We start from the raw sequence: 24767 nt of genomic DNA on the forward strand, positions 1-24767 counted from the left end.
GAATTGCCTTTGTACCTTTGTTAAATCAATGAGCCATATTTGTGTGGGTCTATTTTTGGACTCTTTTCTGTTCAGTTCACTTGCTTGTCCCTTTCATCAGTACCACATTTCTTGGTTACAGCAGCTTTATAGTAAGTCTTAAAATCAAGCAACGGAAGTTTACATCTTAAGTTTTCTTTTTCAAATTTGGTTAGTTAATTCTAGTATCTTTGCTTTTCTTTCTGAACTCAAAAATTAATTTATCTGCCTCTACAAAATATTCAGCTGGAATTTTGATTAGATATGCATTAAATTTATGGACCAATTTATGGGGAATTGATGACTATGTTGAGTCTTTAATCTGTGAACATAGTATGACCCTCCATTTATTTAGGTCTTTCTTGATTTCTTTCACTGGCATTTTGTAGTTTTTAGTATACAGATCTTGCATGTGGCTTATTAAATTATTTTCCTAAATACTTAAAATTTTTAGAGCTATTGTTATTATTTTTAAAAAATTAATTTGTTTCCAATTGCACATTTCTAAGATATATATATATGTATATACATACATATATAGATATAGGATTTTTGAATATTGACCTAGTATCCTAGAACCTAGTTACACTGAGTTATTATTTCTAGAGGTTTTTTTCTTTTTTCCAAATTCTTTGTTTCTATAAAGACAATTATATTGTCTGCAAACTAGACAGTTATATTTCTTCCTTTCCAATCTTGATGAATCTTACTGATTTTTCTTGCCTTATGGCACTGACTAGGATTACCAGTACAATGTTGAATAGAATGATGAGTTGGATATTCTGGACTCATTCCTCATATCAGGAAGAAAGTATTCAGTCTTTCACTATTAAATATAATGTTAGCTGTGGGTTTTTGTAGGTGTCCTTTATCAGTTTAAGGATGTTTCCTTCTATTCCTAGTTTGCTAGGAGTTTTCTTTTTTAACATGAATGAAAATTGTTTTTAGCTAAATGCTTTGCTTGCATCAATTGATATGATCTTTTACCTATTAATATGATAGGTTTCATTGATTGATATTTGAGTATTGGACCAGTCATGCATTCCTAGAATCAATCTCATATAGTTGTGTTTAGTCTTTTTATGTATTGCTGGATTTGATTTGCTAATATTTTATTTTGCATCTATGGTCATGAAAGATTTTGTCTATAATTTTACTTTCTTGTGATGTTATTGTCTGGCTTTGATACTTGAGTAATCCTGGCCTCTTAAAATAAATTGGAAAAAATTTCTTCCTCTTCTATCTTTTTTTTTTAAGATTTTTATTTATTTATTCATGAGAGACAGAGAGAGAGAGAGAGAGAGGGGCAGAGGGAGAAGCAGGCTCCCAAGGAGCAGGGAGCCCGATGCAGGACTCGATCCCAGGACTCTGGGATCATGACCTGAGCCGAAGGCAGACGCTTAACCATCTGAGCTACCCAGGCACCCTCTTCCTCTTCTATCTTGGAAGAGATTATTTAGAATTAGTGTTATATCCTCTTCCAAAGAAGATTTTGCCAGTGAAACCATCTGGGCCTGGAGTTTTCTTTTTGGAAGGTTTTAAACTATAATATCATTTCTTTAATGACTATAGGATAGTTCAGTTTATTTCTTCCTGAATGGTTTTTGGCAGGTTGTCAAGGATTGTTACATTTCATCCATTTTGTTGAATTTATGTCCACAGAGTTGTTCACAGTATTCTCTAATTATCCTTTTCATGTCTTTAAGGTCTGTCATGATATTCCCCTTTCATTTTTGATATTAGTGATTTACATCTTTTCTTTTTCTTTTTGTTAGTCTGGCTAGAAATTTATCAATGTTATTTATCTTTTCAAAGAACCAGATTTTGGTTATTGATTTTTCTCTATTGTTCTTCTATTATCAATTTCATTGGTTTCTGCACAAATCTTTTAGTATCCTTCCTTTTGCTTGCTTTGGGTTTAGTTTGTTCTCTTCATCTTCCAATTCCAAATGATTAGATTTCTGATTTGAGAATCTCCTTGTCTTCTAATATAAGCATTTAGAAGAGCTACAAATTTATTTTTGAACAGTGCTTTAGCTGCATTCCACATGTTTTGATATGCTATATTTTCATTTTCCTTTACTTCAAGATATTTTCAAATTTCTAATTGATATCGTTTATTTTGCTGTGTCTGTGAGTGCTTGAAAAGAATATGTATTGTGCTGCTCTTGGGTGGAGTGTTCTATAAATGTCAATTATATCTAGTGGTTAATGGTATTGTTCAGTTCTTCTATTCTCTTGCTGATACTCTGTCTACTTGTTATAACAATTACTTAGGGAGGAGTATTGCAGTTTCCAACCAAGGGTGAATTTGTCTATTTTTCCTCTCAGATGTACCCGTGTTACGTATTTACATGTGTGCGTCATGTATTTTAAGGTTATGTTATTAAGTGCAGACACATTTTTATAGTCATATCTTTCTTGGTAAGTTGACCCTTTTACCATCATTATGTAATGTCCTCTTTGTCCTTCAGAAATTTTCTTGTTCTGAAGACAACTTTGTTTTCTATTAATATGACCACTCCAGTTTTATTTTGGTGTTTGTATGGTACATATATTTTACATCTTTTCCATTTTTTCATATTTAACCTACTTATATTTTTATACTTAAAGTGTATTTCTTATAGACAGCATGTCAGCATATAGTTGAGTCTTCTTTTTATTCACTTTGATGCTCTCTTTTTAAAAAATTTATATCTTTATACAACTTAAATTGAATATAGTTATTGATGTGTTAAGATTTAGAATTACTACCTTATTACTTGTTTTCTGTTTGTTGCTTTTTTTCCTACTTCTTCTCCTGCCCTCTTTGGTGTTATCTGAATTTGTTGTGTACTCCAAAGCAGCCATTGGATTTTTTACTATATCTTTTTGTTTAGACATTTTTAGTGGTTGATCTAGAAATTATAATATAAATACTTAACTTTCACAGTCTCCTTTGAACTAATATTTTATTACTTGAGGTGGAATGTAGAAAACTTACCACCTTACAGGTCCCTTTACCCACTCCCCTTTTTGAAAACGCCATAAGACAATGTTAAAATTTTTCTTACAACAATCATATATATTTGAAAGATATTAAGAGGAAAAGTATAGCCTATTCTATTAAACAGATATTTACCATTTTTTGTTGCTCTTCCTTCATTTCTGTTGTTTAAAGTTGCCCTCTAATATCATTTCCCTTCTACCCGAAGAAATTTCTTTGTTTTTTTTTTTTTAAACTGTATTCTTACTTTTGTACAAGTTGGATAATTTCTAATAATCTGTCTTTAAGTTCACTGACTCATCTGTCATCCTTTATTTTGCTATTAATCCAATCCAGTGAACGTTTCATTTTGTTATTTCATTTTCAGTTCTAAAATTTCCATTTCTTTCTTTCTGGTAGCTTCTATTTCTCAGCTGACTTTTTCCCATTTTTCCATTTGTTTCCATTGTGTTTGCTCTTCCTGGAACATGGTTATAATAGCTGCTTTAAAGTCTTGATCTGCTCATTCCAAAATCTGTGTCATCTTGGGGTTAGTATCTGTTGATTGTCTTTTCCCTTGTGAGATAGTAAGATTTTTCTGTTTTTCAAATGATGGCTAATTTTGGATTTATCCTGGAAATTTTAAATATTATGTTAAGTGACTCTGGATCTAGATATGTTAAGTGACATAGGATTATCCTATGGTGAATGTTGATATTGTCTTTTACCAGGCAATCAATCATATTAGTTCTAAGACACAAGTCTTACTAATCTTCTATTGCCTGTGCTTTCAATGCCAGGTGTTTCAAAGTCTTCGCAATGTGTTCAGATCTGTCCTGCATGTGTGCCATCCAGTGTCCTGTCTGGAATTTGGGTGAGTCTCTACCTTGTTGCTCATTTCTCAAAGCCTTTGGTGTGCTGTTTAGGGTCAGATACATGCATACACAACTTAGAGGTGAGCTCCAAAATTTATACACAACTTTATTGGATCATTTTCTTATTCTCTCTCCACTCTATAATCTCCTCCACAGGGCTTTCATTTCCCTACACTGTTACATGTTTCCCATAATTTTTCCATAATATTACACCTGCATCAGAACTCAAGCAGTGGGAGGATTAAGAGAGAGAAAAAAAAATTCAATGGGAATTCTTCCCAAGGTCTTAGGACCTGAGTTCCCTGGTTGGATTTTAGGGGTCTGCCCAACTGTTGTTGCCATCACCACTGCTGCTGCATCAGGATTGCCTGGCATTGGGATGAGACAGAATGGAATAAACAACAAAAACGTACCCAAGGGGTTTCCCCCATTCTTCTGACCCACAGGGGGCTCCTTTCCTCTTCCTTGTGCCCCAAACAGAGAATTTCTTTTGCAGTTCTGACTTCCTTGTTGCATAATTCTGGTGTTTGAACTCCTTCTGAGTCCGGGTCAAGAGATTCCAGAGAGGAAAAACATAGGAAATTCACTGCCGGTTTGATAGTAGATACTCTGAATTTTGGTTTCCCTCCCCAATCTGTCTGCTACTGTTAACTTTTAAGAGCCCTTAGATAGCTTCTACATGTATTCTGTTCAGGGCTTCTAGTTATACTTAGTGAAAGAGACCTGGGGGAGTAGATACTATTAGTATCTACTAGTATCTGATCTAGTATCAAGATCAAGACTGATCTTGACCAGAACTGGAACCCCCTCCACAGACTTTTGAATAATAAGTTTTATCTATTGAATTTAAAATCACTTTTTTTTTCAGACTTCATCTATTATCTAAAGTAAAGATACACCTATTACTTAAAGTAAGGCACCTATATTGGATAATACTTCATGATAACAGGCTAATAAATTCTCTTCAATAGAGCAGAATGTTCATTGTTTGGTAAACTTAGTAAATGTGTGAAGCTTGTTGATATCGATGTTCTCAAGAGCATGTTGGGGAAGATAAATAAGAACATGCCTAGTGGAGGGTAGCTGGCAGTGTGAAGATAAAGGCTGTTATCTCTGGAGGTAGGAAGATTCTGTACAGAAAGAAAGCATATTAAAGAAGCCAGATGGCCCTGGAAGCAAATTTAGGAGGTTCTAGCTCATATACTTGGTATAAACCTAGGCTATTTTTAGATCAACAATAGGTTATGACTATTATCCAATATCTTTAATCGACTATGTCAAACTAGATTGATTTGAGCAATAAGTATCTGGAGTTGTGAAACATTTTTTAGAAGAACCTACAGAAACTAGAACATAATTTTACATGGGGGTTAAGGTAAGGAATATAAAGGAATATGAAGTCTACATTCAAATGAGTAAATTGGTTTTCCGTGTTTCATGACAGGAGGTATTTCTGAGGTCTGCGTATTGATACAAATTAATACAAAATATTCAAATTGGTACAAAATCAATGTAAAATAATAAAATTTATACAAATTGATGGAACACTACAAATTAAGTATCAGATAAGATTCTAAGCAAAGCTTATGCAAAGAAGAAAATAGAAGCATGCTCTAGAATCTTTCTGAGCTGTTAGATAATGGTAATGCTTTTTGTGAGTATTTTTCTTTAACAGGTTTATCATTTTGAATGCAGAAATAGGAGCTCCCTGTAATATTGATGAATCTAGTTACTAGTTACAATGAACTAAGGTCTCCAGGGACTAATTTTTTTTCTGCTTCCCATGTAAACCATGCTTTCATAAATACAATTAATAATATTTATATGTATGTATGTGTGTGTATACATATGCCACAAGCAGTAAAAAGAGTGGATAAGAAAAGGCTCATAGTTGGTCATTTGGGTATTGTTACAGAAACATTTGTTGAGCACGGCAGTAAGTGTGCCCTAAATTCTTCATACATGCAACATCCAATCCTTATAACAATCCCAAGAGGTAGGTATTATTATTCCACTTTTACAGTTAAGAAAATTGAGGGATAGAGAGGCTGAATTTATTGCTCAAGATCCCACAGCTCATAAGAGAAGGAGGCCAGGTTGGTACCCACACCGTCCAGCTCCAGATTATGTGTGCTGATTTACTATATTAATATACCAATGAAGCAAATTATGAAGCATGCATCAGACTTTGGTTACTAGAAAAGAAACCCAATGGAACACAGCTAGATATTGAGGGAACTTAATTATCAGAATTCCTCCATTATATTAAATTGACATTTCCTCACCTCAGTAATAATGTCTGTAAGCAGGCGTATTTAACTCTGCTATTGTTTAAAATTAAAAAATACTACAAAGGACAGTTCTCCCATTACATCTGTGTGTATTTCTATGATGGCTGTTATTAAAAACTTTGTAGTCAGTATGTATAAATGATAAAGAAAGCATTCTTGCATGGCATAAAATTTTTTAACTAAAATAATGATAGCGGTGGAGACATTGTGCTATCTAGGTCATTCACTCTGCAAAGGACACAGGTCAGTATATTAATTTTTTGTGTGATATGTGGAAGAGGCTGACAAAAGGCTGACTTGGGATCCTGAATAGGATTGGGAGATAGCTGTATGGGTGACAAATTCCTACAATTCCAAATTCCTATAACTGAGGAAGACAAGCTTCCTTACTTGGCTACTTTGGACCAGGGTTAGCCTTGTTTACCTTTAACTGTTCTAGGTCAAAGAGATAATCTGCACCAAAACATTTTTGTGCTGTATAAGCAAGTCAACCCAATCACTCATGACGATGAAGATTTCCTGTGTTTGTTTTTAACAGGCCTGTCTTGGTTATAAAAACACATCTCTTTTTCTCTAGAGGATTTGTTAATCAAAGTAGATTGCAGGCATCAGGAATAAGCTCATTTATTTAGGGCCACAGAAGAATAAACTAGTTGGGCATGCAGGTCATGGGCTCAGGCTGCCTGGGCTGGGGTCTGGCTCTGCAGCCCAATACCCCAACCCTGGGCCAGTTTGCCAGGCCTTGCCCACCCTAGAAGGTAGTTTTTATTATCCCATTTTATAGATTAGACGCTGAGTCACAGGGAGGTTATGTGCCTTGTACTTTGTTATCTAGTATCTGGCACAGATTAAGTACTTCATAATGACCATTATTGTTTGAGATGTGAGAAGCCAAAATCTGGAAGCTATAGAAATCTTCTTGCTGAGGTCACTTTCTAATGCTGTCTGGAATGTAAGTTCTGTATTGCTCTGGTATGTAAGGCTTTCTGTACGGTGATTGAGATATTTTGAAGAGATAGGTCCAGCATTCCTATGTGGGAGAGCCCAGGAAAGGTTTGCACTATGGTATAGGCTCCATTCTCATGTGCTTGCTTAGCTCCATGTGGTGCCCTATCCTAAACCAAGGATGGGGCTACCAACCCAAATCAGTTACTACTGCCAGAGAGTTCTGCCCTGTTGGTCTTTGAGGTTTATTTGTAAGTACGTGTGATCATTTGGTGGATAATCCTGTTAACTGGCTTCTGTAGGGAAAAAAAACTGATATCCTTGATCTCTTGTTTCCTGGCTAACAGCAAAGCTAATCCTTAGAGACTGAGGGTTGTGTTTTCCTCACCACCAGTATTAATGTATTCCACAGAAGGGAGGAGATCCGGATTCTAATCAAGAAACCATTCTTTCTTTTACATGAAAACCTCCCAAATAATACTGCAGGAGTCTTTCCTTTTTCTCTAGAATTTTGAGAAATAAAGTTCTGTGATTTATTTGAAATGCTGCATTAAGAATATTTTGTTATTTTTTAAAACAAAATAGCTTCGGGACAAGAAATTTGAATGTGCTTAAGACAAGACTTAATGGAGAATTTGTTTTCTTTCTTTCTTTGTTTATTTATTTTTGTTTCAGTATGTATGTATGTATGCATGTATGTATGTATTTATATTGAGAGCAGGGGGAGGGGCAGAGGGAGAGGGAGAGAAAGAATCCTAAGCAGGCTCCACACCCAGCATGGAGCCCGATGCAGGGCTCAATCCCCTGACCCTAAGATCATGGCCTGAGCCAAAATCAAGAGTCAGATGCTTAACTGAGCCACCAAGGCACCCTCAAGTTTTTATTTAAGTTATAATTAGTTAACATATAGTGTAATATTGGTTTCAGGAGTAGAATTTAGTGTTTCATCACTCATATCCAGTGCTCATCACAAGTACCCTCCTTAATACCTATCACCCATTTAGCCCTTTCCCTGCCTACCTCCCCTCCATCAACACTCATTTGTTCTCTATAGTTAAGAGTCTCTTATGGTGTGTCTCCTTCTCTTTTTTCCCCCTTCCCCTATGTTCATCTGTTGTGTTTCTTAAATTTCACATATAAGTGAAATCATCTGGTATTTGTCTTTCTCTGACTCATTTGTTTTGCTTAGCATAATACATTTGAGCTCATCCATGTCATTGCAAATGGGAAGATTTCATTCTTTTTGATGGCTGGGTAATATTCCATTACAGATATATGATATATATATCAGTAGATGGGCATTTGGGCTCTTTCTGTAATTTGGCTATTGTTGATAGTGCTGCTATAAACATTGGGATGCAGCTGTATTTGAATTAGTATTTTTGTATCCTTCGGGTAAATATCTAGTAGTGTAATTGCTGGGTCATAGGGTAGTTCTATTTTTAACTTTTTGAGGAACCTCTGTACTGTTTTCTAGAGTGGCTTCACCAGTTTACATTCCCACCAACAGTGTTAAGAGGGTTCCCCTTTCTCTGCATCCTTGCCAACATCTGTTGTTTCCTATATTCTTAATTTTAGCTATTCTGACTGGTGTGAGGTGATATCTCAGCATAGTTTTGATTTACATTTCCCTGATGATGAGTGATGTTGAGCATTTTTTCACGTGTCTGTTAGCCATTTGCATGTCTTCTTTGGAGAAATGTCTGTTTATTGTCTTCTGCCCATTTCTTAACTGGATTATTTGTTTTTTTGGGTGTGGACTTTGATAAGTTCTTTATAGATTTTGGATACTGGCTCTTTATCTGATATGTCATTTGTGAATATCTTCTTCCATTCCTTAGGTTGCCTTTTAGTTTTGTTGACTGTCTCTTTTGCTGTGCAGAAGCTTTTTATCTTGATAAAGTCCCAATAGTCCATTTTTGCTTTTGTTTCCCTTGCCTCTGGACACATGTCTAGTAAGAAGTTGCTACAGCTGATGTCAAAGAGGTTGCTGCCTGTGTTCTCCTCTAGGATTTTGATGGTGTCCTCTCTTACATTTAGGTCTTTCATCAATTTTGAGTTTATTTTGGGGTATGTTGTCAGAAAGTAGTCCAGTTTCATTCCTTTGCATATTGCTGTCCAATTATCCCCAAACCATTTATTGAACAGACTTTTTTTCTGTTAGATAGTCTTTCCTGCTTTGTCAAAGATTAGTTGACCATATAGTTGTGCGTCCATTTCTGGGGTTTTTATTCTGTTCCATCGATCTATGTGTCTGTTTTTGTGCCAGTACCATGCTGTCTTAATGACTACAGCTTTATAATATAGCTTGCAGTGCAGAATTGTGATGCCTCCAGCTTTGCTTTTCTTTTTCATGATTAATTTGGCTATTTGGGGTCTTTTCTGGTTCCATACAAATTTTAGAATTGTTTGTTTTAGCTCTGTGAAAAATGCTGGTGGTATTTTGATAGGGATTGCATTAAATGTATGGATTGCTTTGGATTATGTAAAGATCATTCTGAATTTCCCTAAGCACAGGATCATTGCTGTTTTAAAGTCATTTCCATCATCCTAAAGTGCAATTCATATTAATACTATCAATTGTTACCTTATCTAAAACATTTTATCTGCATCCTACTATAGTAGTTTGAGGCTAAATGGAAAATTTTATGGGGGTAAAAACTAACTCAAGTAATACTAATAATTTAAAACAAAAGATGTAAAATTAAAAGAATTCAAGAAAGGAGGGCAATGTAAAGTGTACAAATAAATTATATACCAAGTGAGGATGTTTGTGTTTATTCATTATCACATTTTCATTCCTGCTTCTTGTGCTCCTCTATTCATGTCATTTTATTAAAGCTCCAATTAACTTATATTCTGGTATTTTATAGAAAGAGTCTGACATGAAAGTTGGTTAATGAGGCGTTGCTCTGTAAACAAGCAAAGCCTTGATAAATACAGTCTAAATAAAGGACAACTATCATTTAAAAGCTATGATGGAACTGAAGATTTCTTTGACAACACTATAAACCATGATAGGGAAGTAGAGCATATGATGATGGTATCACTAATACATGGTTGAACCAAATTTATGTCATGTTTGTGTGTGCATTTGTACACACATTAACTTATGTTCCTATTCTTTTTTTAAAATTTCTTTTTCTTGGGGCTCCTGGGTGGCTCAGTTGTTAAGAATCTGCCTTCAGCTCAGGTCATGATCCCAGGGTCCTGGGATCGAGCCCCACATCGGGCTCCCTGCTCCACGGGAAGCCTGCTTCTCCCTCTCCCACTCCCCCTGCTTATGTTCCCTCTCTTGTTGTCTCTCCCTCTCTATCAAATAAATAAATAAAATCTTAAAAAAAATAAAAAATAAAATTTCTTTTTCTTTTTTTTTTGTGGGGGAGGGGCATAGGGAGAGGGAGAGAGACAATCCCAAGCAGGCTACACACCCAAAGTGGAGACTAATGAGGGGCTCAATCTCACAACCCTGAGATCATGACCTGAGCTGAAATCAAGAGCTGGACACCTAATCAACCGAGCCACCCAGGAGCCCCTGTTCCTATTCTTTTATGTTTATTCGATTATGTTCTATTTCCCTCCCATTAATCAATGCATTGTGACTCTTCCTTCTCAAGTTAGCCCCTGCCTCCTTCCAGTATAGATGTAAAGAGTAAATTGAGGGCTTAGATGTGCCTGGACCTGGGCAACTCCCAGCAAATCTGGCAGTATTTATTATTAGCCCCATCTTCACCTGGGGTTAGGAAGTCTCACCCAGTGGTTATCAAGATGTGGCCTTGGAACCAGAAGTGTTAGCATTGCCTGGAATGTGGTAGAAATGCAAATTCTTAGGCCCTGACCCAGATCTATTAGATCAGAAACACTGGGGCAGGGGCCCAGCACTCTGGGGATTAATGAGCCCTCCAGGTGATTCCGATGCTCACTCAAGTTTGAGAACTACTGGTCTCACCTTGGTCTTTCCTGTCTGCCTGAGCTGACTTCCTGGGTACTTACATATCTATGAATTTCAGTTTTCCTTCTCTGATTTTCTCATGACTGGGTCTCTGATCTCTCTGACTGGATTCTTACCAATTCCAGATTTCACACTCTAGTTCACAGCTGAGATTTCCACCTTGCCTATTATACTGGAGCCCTGTGAGCCCCTTTCCCTAAATATATCATAGCCCTGCTTTTAATGCTTTCCCCTCCTGGCTGGCCACAAAGTCTGGCCTTGAATCAGTTGGGCCATTTGGAGCTAATTTTCACTGGGGCATCTCCATGACCTGACAACCCCCAGCAGGCCATAATAACGCTCGCCTAAGCTGACCTCCAGACCCTTTACCTGTGGATGCTATAGTTGACATCACTATCCTTCCTTATTGGGCCCTGTTGTATAACCTAGATAAATCATTCTAACCTGCCTAAAGTCCCATCATTATACTCCGCTCTCCTTGCTATTCTGGATATCAAGAGACTGCATAAGCTATGACATCTATTTGAAATCAATGGATACCTTTGGAAAACACTATAGGAGAATTAGGTAAACACTTTGGGGTAAAACATGTTATTGATTTGGGGGGGGGACCTCTTCAGGGTAAAGAAAGACAACAGTAGAAAATAAGTTACATTTGAATCACTCTAGGAAATTGCTGATATCAGTACTTCATGTTCTGAATATTCTAATTTACCTGATGGGGTAGTTAATACCTTTATCTTGTAGGGATTAGTATCCTCTAACTTTTGTTTTCTAAGCCCTAATATTTCCATGCATGGATCCACCTACTGAAATTTATTTTCCAGAAACCTGAACACACCACTATCTTGCTAACAGTTCACAGGGGACCCAGTGCTGTAGAGTTTAATGCAATATGTATGCTCATCCACAGGAACCTACGGGTAGCTACTACTGTGAAGGAAATTGCAGGTCACATTTATATGCCTAGAAAATAATTCAACAAGCATTTCAAAACACTCTCCATTCACCTTTGGTCAAAGCCCTTTAATGTGTTTATCAATAGTCACAGTACTTCAAGATGTTCTTTATTTACTTGAATTTGGTTTAATGCATGGTTACTTGGCCTAGTTTAAGCATAAGCTCTCTTTTATTAAAGATTTGAGTCCTGTTTCTGTTTCCTCTTTGTCAAATAGATAGAAAATTATCAGTAAGTGCTTAACAAAAAGCAATTTACATTGTGGTTATATTCATTTAATGTTTCATGTAGCAATTATTTATTTAATCCTACTGTGTCCTAGGCACTGTGTTGGTACTGGAATAAGAATCCTTGTCTTAATCTTCTTGGAAGTCATTTTCCAGTCAGATGGATCTTTTCTTGTTAGATGTGATGGGCATGGAATTGCCTTACAGAGATTGGGTGGAGACCAGGGAAGGATCGCAAGATCATTAAGATGTATGGCATTGAGAAATAAAATGTGATTTACCTAAAGTACTGTTACATTCGGGGATATGAAAATGAGAACCCAGGTCAAAGATATACTTAAATAAAGACAACACCATTTTAAAATAGATTTGCCTTTAATGCTCTCCGCTCCTGGCTGGTCGCCAAGTCTGGCTTTGAATCAACTGGGCCATTTGGAGCCAATTCCCACCGAGGCATCTCCATGACCTGACAAGGCCATAATAATGTTGGACCTCCAGACCCTTCACCTGTGGATGCTATGGTTGTCATCTCTGTCCTTCCTTATTGGGCCCTGTTGTATAACCTAGATAATCATTCTAACCTGCCTAAAGCCCCATCATTATACTCCACTCTCCTTGCTATTCTGGATATCAAGAGACTGCATAAGCTATGACATCTATTTAAAATCAATGAATGCCACTAGCCACTATCTATATACTTTAGGTTTATAGTGATCCTCTTTCAGGTACTTCTTGGAGTTTCCCCTGACTGAAGCTTCATTGCCTTTTCCTTTGAGAAATTGTCTAAACTGTGTCTATAGGAGCCCTCTGGCTAAACATGGTTCACTAATCAAATATATTTAAGTACTTTCTGTGTCCCTAATTCTATCCTAAGTGCTATAAGGAATTAAAAACAAAACAAATTTACTTTCTCCTTGGTATTACAGCTTTTTTGTATAAATCCTGTTGAACTGTGAATATCTTTAGGACAGGACCTATGTGTTTCTCATTTTTGTATACTCCAGAACATATTACATTGTATTCAATAAACACTGTTGAATGGAAGAATTCATAGATAAATAAATTCATGTCTAGAGACAGACTATAAACAGACATCACCCCGAGATTTCTAGGACTCTTGGAAAAGTCAGTTCAGTTGGTGATAGGTCTAGAAGAGGCCAGAATGTTTTATCTTGTGAATGAAGGTCAACTTCACCCCAGGGAAAGTTAATGTTATAGGCCTGCCATTGTACTCTGGACCAAATCAGCAACACCAGAAATGAAATAGTGCAGCCATGCCTTGTAATGATATCCTTTGTTAAACATGCCACCCACCTGATCTGAAGCCAAGTCAGCATGGGGGTTGTTCCTCCTCCAAACACCCAGACTGTGAAGAACACAAGGAGCAGTGTGGTGGTAAACATCATTTGTTTGGGCTGAGATTCTGTGTCCCGAATAGCCAGGGCAAATGCTATTGCTCCTCGTAAACCTTACAGGAAAAACCGAGAGAGAATAAGAGAAAATGAACATCTGCATGAATCTCATTCTCATTTTCCTGTATTCATCTTTACAATTTACTAAAAAACACAATTACTTTTTTAAAATTAAACTGTTTGAGATAACTGTAGATTCACATGCTGTTGTGAGAAATAACATACTTCTTGTTTGCCCTTCCCCACTTTCCCCCCAGTGATAACATCTTGCAAAACCAGTATAATATCACAGCCAGGATTTTGATATTGATGCAGTCAAGATAGAGTACATTCCCGGGGCGCCTGGGTGGCTCAGTTGGTTAAGCGACTGCCTTCGGCTCAGGTCATGATCCTGGAGTCCCGGGATCGAGTCCCGCATCGGGCTCCCTACTCAGCGGGGAGTCTGCTTCTCCCTCTGACCCTCTTCCCTCTCATGCTCTCTATCTCTCATTCTCTCTCTCTCAAATAAATAAATAAAATCTTTAAAAAAAAAAAAAGATAGAGTACATTCCCATCACCACCAAAGTCCCTCATGTTGCCCTTTTATGACCACATCTACTTCCTTCTCACACACTTCCCTCCTTAATTTCTGGCAACCAGTAATCAATTCACCATTTCTTTAACTGCCAGTTCAAGAATCAAATGGAATCATGCAGTATGTAGTTTTTTGGAATTGGCCATTTTCACTCAAAATAATTCCCTGGATATTCATGCAGGTTGCTGAATGTATCAATAGTTTATCCCTTTTTATTGTTGAGTAGTATTCCACTATATGTTCCACAGTTTGTTTAACCATCTATCTGTTGAAGGGACATCTGGGTTTCCAGTTTTATGGCTATTACAAAAAAGGCTGCTGTGAATGTCCGTAAACATAAGTTTTCATTTCTCTGTGGTAAATGCCCAGAAGTGTAATCACTGATTGCATATTTTTAATAGAAATTACCAAACTGCCAGAATGGCTAGACACCATTTATATTCCCATCAGAAATATAGAAGTCATTCATTTTCTCTGCATCCTCACCAGCATTTAATGTCACTATTTTTATTTTCACCATTCTGATAGTTGTGTGGTAATAGCTTATTGTGGTTTTAATTTGCATGTTTCTTTCTTTTTTTAATTTACTTACTGTTTAAGTAGGCTCCACAACCAGTGTGGAGCCCTTAATTTTCATTTTTCTAATAAATAATGATGTTGAACATTTTTTAATGGGCTTATTTGTTATCTTTTTAAGAATTTTGTTACAGTTTTTATTATTTTTTAATTTTTTATTAACATATAATGTATTTGTTTCCGTTGGACATTCATTCCTGCTTTGTTGAAGATTAGTTGACCATAATGTTGAGGGTCCATTTCTGGGCTCTGTATTCTGTTCCATTGATCTATGTGTCTGTTTTTGTGCCAGTACCATACTGTCTTGATGATGACAGCTTTGTAATAGAGCTGGAAGTCCGGAATTGGGATGCCACCAGCTTTGCTTTTCTTTTTCAACATTCCTCTGGCTATTTGGGGTCTTTTCTGGTTCCATACAAATTTTAGGATTATTTGTTCCATTTCTTTGAAAAAAGTGGATGGTATTTTGATAGGGATTGCATTGAACATATAGATTGCTCTAGGTAGCATAGACATTTTCACAATATTTGTTCTTCCAATCCATGAGCATGGAACGTTTTTCCATTTCTTAGTGTCTTCCTCAATTTCTTTCATGAGTATTTTATAGTTTTCAGAGTACAGATCCTTTGCCTCTTTGGTTAGATTTATTCCTAGGTGTCTTATGGTTTTGGGTGCAATTGTAAATGGGATCGACTCCTTAATTTCTCTTTCTTCTGTCTTGTTGTTGGTGTATAGGAATGCCACTGATTTCGGTGCATTGATTTTATATCCTGCCACTTTACTGAATTCCTGTATGAGTTCTAGCAGTTTTGGGGTGGAGTCTTTTGGGTTTTCTACATAATGTATCATATCATCTGCAAAGAGTGAGAGTTTGACTTCTTCTTTGCCGATTTGGATGCCTTTGATTTCTTTTAGTTGTCTGATTGCTGAGGCTAGGAATTCTAGTATTATGTTGAATAGCAGTGGTGAAAGTGGATATCCTTGCTGTGTTCCTGACCTTAGGGTTCGGAAAGCTTTCAGTTTTTCCCCACTGAGAATGATATTCGCTGTGGGTTTTTCACAGATGGCTTTTATGATATTGAGGTATGTACCCTCTATGCCTACACCATGAAGAGTTTAATCAAGAAAGGATGCTGTATTTTGTCAAATGCGTTTTCTGCATCTACTGAGAGGATCATATGGTTCTTGTTCTTTCTTTTATTAATGTATTGTATCACACTGATTGATTTGCAGATGTTGAACCAATCTTGCAGCCCAGGAATAAATCCCACTTGGTCGTGGTGAATAATCCTTTTAATGTACTGTTGGATCCTATTGGCTAGTATTTTGGTGAGAATTTTTGCATCCATGTTCATCAGGGATATTGGTCTGTAATTCTTTTTGATGGGGTCTGTTTCTGGTTTTGGGATCAAGGTAATGCTGGCCTCATAAAACGAGTTTGGAAGTTTTCCTTCCATTTCTATATTTTGGAACAGTTTCAGGAGAATAGGTATTAATTCTTCTTGAAATGTTTGGTAGAATTCCCCTGGGAAGCCATCTGGCCCTGGGCTCATTTGTTGGGAGATTTTTGATTACTGCTTCAATTTCCTTAGTGGTTATGGGTCTGTTCAGGTTTTCTATTTCTTTCTGGCTCAGTTTTGGTAGTTCATACGTCTCTAGGAATGCATCCATCTCTTCCAGGTTATCTAATTTGCTGGCATAGAGTTGCTCATAATATGTTCTTATAATTGTTTGTATTTCTTTGGTGATGGTTGTGATCTCTCCTCTTTCATACATGATTTTATTGATTTGGGTCCTTTCTCTTTTCTTTTTGATAAATCTGATCAGGGGTTTATCAGTCTTACTAATTCTTTCAAAGAACCAGCTCCTAGTTTCATTGATCTGTTCTACTGTTCCTTTGGTTTCTATTTCATTGATTTCTGCTCTGATCTTTATTATTTTTCTTCTCCTGCTGGGTTTAGGCTTTCTTTGCCATTTTTTCTCCAGCTCCTTTAGGTGTAGGGTTAGGTTTTATATTTGAGACCTTTCTTGTTTCTTGAGAAAGTCTTGGATTGCTATATACTTTCCTCTTAGGACTGACTTTGCTGCATCCCAAAGATTTTGAATAGTTGTGTTTTCATTTTCATTTGTTTCCATGAATTTTTTTAAATTCTTCTTTAATTTCCTGGTTGATCCATTCATTCTTTAGTAGGATGCTCTTTAGCCTCCATGTATTTGAGTTCTTTCCAACTTTCCTCTTGTGGTTGAGTTCTAGTTTCAAAGCATTGTGGTCTGAAAATATGCGGGGAATGATCCCAATCCTTATTAGTTGAAACCTGATTTGTGACCCAGGTTGTGATCTATTCTGGAGAATGTTCCATGTGCACTAGAGAAGAATGTGTATTCTGTTGCTTTGGGATGGAATGCTCTGAATATATCTATGAAGTCCATCTGGTCCACTGTGTCATTTAAAGCCTTTATTTCCTTGTTGTTCTTTTGCTTAGATGATCTGTCCATTTTAGTGAGGGGGGGTGTTAAAGTCCCCTAGTATTATTGTATTATTGTTGATGTGTTTCTTGATTTTGTTATTAATTGGCTTATATAATTGGCTGCTCCCATGTTAGGGGCATAGATATTTACAACTGTTAGATCTTCTTGTTGGATAGACCCCTTAAGTATGATGTAGTGTCCTTCCACATCACTTATTATAGTCATTGGTTTAAAATCTAATTTGTTTGATATAAGGATTGCCACCCCAGCTTTCTTTTGATGTCCATTAGCATGGTAAATGGAATGGTTTTCCACCCCTTCACTTTCAATCTGGAGGTGCCTTTAAGTCTAAGATGTGTCTCTTGCAGACAGCATAATGATGGGTCTTGTTTTTTTTTATCCAATCTGATACCCTGTGTCTTTTGATTGGAGCATTTACCCATTTACATTCGGGGTAACTATTGAAAGATATGAATTTAGTGCCATTGTATTGCCTGTAAGGTGACTGTTACTGTATATTGTCTCTGTTCCTTTCTGGTCTATGTTACTTTTAGGTTCTCTCTTTGCTTTTAATAATTCCTGTAGGGCTGTTTTCATGTTTGCAAATTCTTTTAGTTTTTGTTTGTCCTGGAAGCTATTTATCTCTCCTTCTATTTTCAGTGACAGCTTAGCTGGATATAGTATTCTTGGCTGCATATTTTTCTCACTTAGTGCTCTGAATATATCATGCCAGCCCTTTCTGGCCTGCCAGGTGTCTGTGGAGAGGTCTGCTGCCAATCTAATGTTTCTACCATTGTAGGTTACTGACCTCTTGTCCTGAGCTGCTTTCAGGATTTTCCCTTTGTCTCTGAGACTCGTAAGTTTTACTATTAGATGTCAGGGTGTTGACCTATTATTATTGATTTTGAGGGGGGTTCTCTGTGCCTCCTGGATTTTGATGCCTGTTTCCTTCCCCAAATTAGGGAAGTTCTCTGCTATAATTTGCTCCAATATACCTTCTGCCCCCCTCTCTCTTTCTTCTTCTTCTGGGATCCCAATTATTCTAATATTGTTTCATCTTATGGTGTCACTTATCTCTCAAATTCTGCCCTCGTGATCCTGTAGTTGTTTATGTCTCTTTTTCTCAGCTTCTTTATTCTCCATCATTTGGTCTTCTATATCACTAATTCTCTCTTCTGCCTCATTTATCCTAGCAGTTAGAGCCTTCATTTTTGATTGCACCTCATTAATAGCCTTTTTGATTTCGACTTGGTTAGATTTTAGTTCTTTTATTTCTCCAGAAAGGGATTCTCTAGTATCTTCTATGCTCTTTTCGAGCCCAGCTAGTATCTTTATAATCGTCATTCTGAACTCTAGTTCCCACATCTTACTAATGTCTGTATTGATTAGGTCCCTGGCCGTCGGTACTGCCTCTTGTACTTTTTTTCTGAGGTGATTTTTTCTGTCTTGTCATTTTGTCCAGAGGAGAATAGATGAATGAGAGAACAAAATGCTAAAAGGGTAACAACGACCCCAGAAAAATACACACTAAACTAATTAGAAGAGACCCCAAACCGGGGGGAAAAGAAAGAGAAAAAAAAAAAAAGAATATGATCAGGTTGGTGAATATAACAGAGCCACACACTAGATTTTGGGTGTATTTTGGTCTGTTAGAAGAAATTCCCTCCTAAACTTTTAAGGAAAAACTTGTATCTATATCTATCTATCTATCTATCTATCTAACTATCTATCTATCTATCTATCTATACACACACACAAATAAGGGTAAATATGATGGAGGGATGGAATATGACTGTAAAGATGAAAATTAAAAAAGATTTTTAAAAAGGAATTGATAAGAAGTTGATTGGAAAAAGAATGAAAAAAATTAAAAGAAAGAGAGAATGTGAATCAGGTGGGAGACTAGGACAACATTATACATTAGATTTAGGATATATATTTTGGTCTGTTAGAAGAAACTGTATCGCAGAATTTTAAAGAAAGTAAAACTTATATATACTCAAAAAATAAGGTTAAATACAAGGAAGAGATAGAATATGACTGTAAAAATGAAAATTAAAAAAGATTTTAAAAAAGGAATTGATAAGATGTTGGTTGAAAAATGAAAGAAGAAAAATTCAACTAAAAAATAAAAAAAGAAAAAAATAAAGAAAATTTAAAAAATTAACTCTGAAAGACTAAAGAATCATGGGGAAAAAAAGCCATGAATTCTATGCACTGTATTCCCGTTGTGCTGGAGTTCTGCTGTTCTCATTGATTGGTAAACTTGGTCTTGGCTTGCTGGCTGTTCTTGCTGATCTTCTGGGGGAGGGGTCCGTTGCCACGGTTCCCAAATGTCTTTGCCAGAGATGGGATTGCCCCACCCTTGCTGGGGCTGAGCAATCTGCTCCTGTTTGCTCTCAGGAGCTTTTGTTCCCTGCAAGCTTTCCGTATAGCTTTGGAGGATGAGAGTGAAAATGGCGGCCTCCCAATCTCTGCTCCAGAGGAGCCGAGACCTGGGGGTCCCAGTCTTCAGTGCGCCCCCAGAGAAAAGCAATCACTCCCATCTCCCTGGCCTCTGGCCTCACTCCATGCTCACCCGGCCTGTGACCAAGCATTTCTATCCCTGGCACACAACCCCGTGTGGAGTCTCCAAACCCAGCAGATCTCTGCGGTGTGCTCCCACGCCGCTCCTCCTGGGAGAGGAAGGGGAGTCTCCCCAGATCTGCTGCTTGTTGGGTCCCTGCTGGAAGAACAGTGGCCCGACTGTGCTGTAGATCACAGTTTATGGCAACCCTGAGCTGAGAGCCCACTCCTCGGCTCCGTCTCTGCAGCTGGCTTCCCTGATCTGATACTTGGGAGCTCTACTGCACTCAGGCACCCCCCGTCTTCCTGTGACCCCGAGTGCCCTGAGACCACACTGTCTCAGCGAGGGTTCCACCCCCTGCTTAGCCACTGGAGCGACGTCCCTCAGCGGAGCCGACTTCTAAAATTTCCAATTTTGTGCTCCGTGGTTCTATCACTTGCTGGTAGCGGCTGACGGAGGCTCCCCCCCACCCCCTCCATCTATCTTCCTGAATATCACCTTGGATTCACTTCTCCGCACATCCTACCTTCCAGAAAGTGGTCGCTTTTCTGTTCAGAGAGTGGCTGCTCTTCTTTTCTTCGATCTCCTGTTGAGTTTGTAGGTGTTCTGAATGGTTTGATAATTATCTAGCTGAATTCCTGGGACCAGACGAAATTTAGGTCTCCTACTCCTCCGCCGTCTTGCTCCTCTTATTTGTCCTCTTATTTGTTATCTTTATCTTCTTGGGGGAAATGGTTTCTCATGTCTTTATCTCATTTTCTCTTTTTTTAAATCTTTTTTTTAAATCTCCTTTTCTTTTTTTTTTAAAGATTTTATTTATTTATTTGACAGAGGGAGATACAGTGAGAGAGGGAACACAAGCAGGGGGAGTGGGAGAGGGAGAAGCAGGCTTTCCTCTGAACAGGGAGCCCAATGTGGGGCTCAATCCCAGGACCCAGGGATCATGACCTGAGCTGAAGGCAGATGCTTAATGACTGAGCCACCTAGGCACCCCTAAATCTCATTTTCTAATTGAGTTATTGGATTTTTGGATGTTAAGTTTTGAGAGTTCTTTATACATTCTAGATAATATCCTTTGTTGGATATATGGTTTGCAAATCTGTCCTCCCATTTCATAGCTTTTTATTGATGAAGTCTAATCTGTTGATTTTTCCTTTTATGAATCATGTTTGGAGTCAAGTCTAAGAATTCTTCGCTTAGCTCTAGTTCCCAAAGATTTCCCCCTATCTTTTTAAAATTTGTTTCTAAAAGTTGTGTAACTTTACATTTTACATTTAAGTCCCTGATCATTGGAATTAATTTTTGTATAAGATGTGAAGTTTAGGTTGAAATTCCCTTTTTTTTTTTTTTTTTGCCTATGGATATTTAATGTTTTCATTGAATTGCCTTTGCAACTTTGTCAAAAATCAGTTGGGTATATGTGTGTGGATCTATTCCTGGGTTCTCTATTCTATTTCATTTATCTCTGTGTCTGTCCCTCATCTAATAGCACTGTGTCTCGATTACCGTAGATATATAGTAGGCTTTAATATTGGATAGAATGATTCTTATATTTTGTTTTCAGAATTATTTTAACTATTATAGGTCTTTTGCCTTTCCATAAAATTTTAGAATAATATTGTGTATATCTACAAAATTTTTTTTCTGGGCACAATTACTTTTAAAAAATCAAATGTGTCAGACAACAAGGAAAACCAAGCTTAGGGACCATTGAAATTAATAAATAATTAAATAACATTTAAGAATTACTCTAGCCTGAGTGCATACTGTAATAAATTCTATAATCTAAGCTACCTATTAAACCTGATTTTTTCTTGTTTTTTTCTTCTTTAATAACAGTATGCTAAGTGAATTTTTCTGAATCTACATTAAATGCATTTGCAAGAAGAGGTATGTTAAAATTTCAAATCAAAGTGTGATGACACAAATAGAAACAGAGATGAAGACTTTAACGAAGAATAAATAAAAGCACAAATAGTAAAGTAATAAAGTTAAAATGGAAGATCTCTCTTGGGTAACACAAGACTTAAAAGACACTTATGGGCCCTGTTATATCAGATAACAGGGCAAATAACCATTTATAATGACAGCAAGAATAAGTCAAAGAGGTAGGGATTTGGTTGTTTTTATAAGATGGTTTGAACCACGTACATTTCAATTGTCCACTTTTTATAATATATACTGTATCTAAATTTCCAAATCTTTATTCATACATTAAAAGAATTTTAGAAATTGGACGCAGGGTAGGATGAAGAAAACTATAGCCTGGTTTTTATCCCTGGGTTCCCAACTTAGATATAATGTTCCTTTCTTATCTCCACGCCACCAATATACAAGAAACAAGTGGCGTAACACAAGATCCAGAGGATTAGGCTAGAGAGACCTAACATATTTTGCCTGAAACAAGGAAACCTCACTAAGAGAGAGGAACATGCACTCTGATTATAAAATACCTCGAAGGAACAAAATGTAATGGGGAAGGAAATTATTCTAAATTTCCATGTAGACAAGGAAATGGCCTGAAGATAAGGTAGATATTAATATAAAAAATTCTTATACATCAGAAATTCTGAACACTTGAGATGACTGTACTCAAGAAGCAAAGTTCCCCATCATAGGTGTTCGTGAATTCAGGCCCAGCTGGGAACAAAAGAGTGGGGATATTAATAACCCTTAATACTGGGGAATATTTTCATAATGTTCTCTCCCGGAAATACAAATCGTGTCATTAGGGAACAGAAACTAAAAGAAACAGTCTTGCAACAGAGTTCTGTATCAGAGGAGAGAATTTAGAGGGCAAGGTAAAGCTCCTAGCAGGGTTTAATCACAGTACAGGGTTGGAGATAGAAGGTGATCTTTTCATTTTCTCTTTTCTTCAAGCTTGCATTGTTAGAAATGTTCATAAAGGTGAGTATTAGAAGTATTAAGTGATGACACTTTAAGTATTTCATATTTTATTGAATATGTGTGTGTATTTTTACTTGGAGTTTCTGTGAGAAAGAAGAGCATAGAGATTGGAATAAAAGAAAAAGTTATTATATCATGCTTATTGTAAACTCTTTCATGTTAGATATCAAGGACAAGAAAGTATACAATCATTTATTTTCCTAAATATGTTTAATAATATATTGTTATTATGTTAAACTAGCATAACTATGCTTTTAAATCTCAATTATCTATACATGAGCAGTTCTTGGTTTAAAACTATACTCAAAAGATAGCTGTTATTCTGACTTTTGTTAAATATATATCCCATATATAAAACTTTATATTTGTAGGTGATTCAATGTAAAATCTTTGAAGAAAAAAGAAGGAAAAGTTTAGCCACTGACTTTTAGTTATGGCGGGTTGAGAAATATGCTGAAAGGGCCAAACGCCAAAATGTTGACAAGAGGATGTCTTTGTAATGATGATCATCTGAAAAACCACAGATATAGGATGCTTTTAGAGAAGGGATTGTTTGTCTGTAGCTCTGGTCACATGTGGCACATATGGCGTACACCACTTGTGTGATAGCCTGGCACAATGGGAAGCATAGAACTGAGACAGTTGAGGTTGCTAAGTGGACAAAGTGAAGCTATTTTAGAGCTCCAGATAAGAACTCATCCTTTATGATTTCAAAGTTATTTATCACACATTTGGAGCCTAGACAATTGTCAATCAATGGTCATTCATTGCTTCATTCAATATCTAAACATGTGTCTTAGTCTACCATAACAAAATACCATATGGGCTGCCATATTGAAATACCATAGACTGGGTAGCTGCAACAACAGAAATTTATTTTTCACAGTTCTGGAGGCTGGCATGCCCAAGATCAGAGTGCCAGCATGGTTGGGTTCTGATGAGAGCTCTTTTCCTGACTTTTAGAAGGCTACTTTCTTGTGCAAAAGCATGCTCCATATGGTGTCTCTTCTTATAAGGGCAGTAATGTCATCGTAGGGGACCCACCCTCATAATGATGTGGGAAACAAAGGCAAAAGAAAAACTAAATTTCCTTACTACTTATAGCCCACCGACAAGTCCTTGAAACAGGAAGAGTGACATTCCTCTAGGAACTCAGCTGCCTCTATGTTAACACTTTGCTGAGGGCAAAAGGCAATCTTAGCCTGACCCCCCAGGATACTGTAAGTCTACTTTAACATATAAAAATTCCTTTGGAAACTTCCTTTATCTCTACCCCGCAAGATATATGTTGGTAATCATCCCCTAAGAATATGACCCACCGGTATATATCTGAAGGGTCTCATGACTCAGGCTTTATTAGACAGAATTAAATGACTTTTTCCTAACAATAGCTAGCCCCCTCAAGGTCCTGGAAACCTTGCTTCCAAAATTCCTTAGAGACTTATGCTATCCCTAATACCCTCCCAATTTGAAAGTATATAATGGGCCACTCCTCATGACCTCCGTGCAGCTCTTTCTGCCCATTGGTCCCGTCCGTCCCTGTGCTTTAATAAAACCAACTTTTGCACCAAAGACGTCTCAAGAATTCTTTCTTGGCCATCGGCCCTGAACTCCAACATCTTTCCTACATCAATAACATCATCAAAAACTAATTATCTCCCCCAAAACCCCATCTCCAAATACCATCATGTTGGGGTTAGGACTTCAACAAATGAATTTGAAGGGGCACAATTCAGTCCATCTGCTTTGTGGAGATTCTATGCTCACCTATCCTAACTATTTATCATGGATTTAGGAAACAGTTGGCTTTTTGATTGAAATAAATTACTTCAGCTACTAGCAAAATACTAGAAATGAAAAATTAATATGGATGTAGGAGTTTCTTTTAGCAAGACACTATTTCCAAAGAATATCTACTTTGCTTGGAAACTCAGAAAGTCTAGAACTCATTGTCAAAGCTTGTGTTTTGTTTTGTCTTATGGGTACATTGACCCTTTGAATTTGCCTTTCTTTTTTCTTTTTATTTTAGCCA

The 24767-nt window shown here is 36.9% G+C and overlaps 1 protein-coding gene across 6 annotated transcripts in view; it reads right to left on the reverse strand.

Moving 5' to 3' along the window:
• SLC9A9 (solute carrier family 9 member A9) overlaps positions 1–24767 on the reverse strand; it is a 707437-nt gene that overhangs the window by 202039 nt on the left and 480631 nt on the right. For all 6 annotated transcript variants that reach the window (XR_003518124.1, XM_027584626.2, XM_027584627.2 and 3 more), the window contains one exon: positions 13546–13699. Coding sequence is in view for 5 of the 6 variants with exons in the window: in XM_027584626.2 (XP_027440427.1) it covers positions 13546–13699 (154 nt within the window). In the remaining variant the exon portion in view is untranslated. The remainder of the gene's footprint in view (positions 1–13545; positions 13700–24767) is intronic.

The sequence above is a fragment of the Zalophus californianus genome, chromosome 1 (genome assembly GCF_009762305.2).
Source record: "Zalophus californianus isolate mZalCal1 chromosome 1, mZalCal1.pri.v2, whole genome shotgun sequence".
NCBI classification, from domain to species: domain Eukaryota; kingdom Metazoa; phylum Chordata; class Mammalia; order Carnivora; family Otariidae; genus Zalophus; species Zalophus californianus.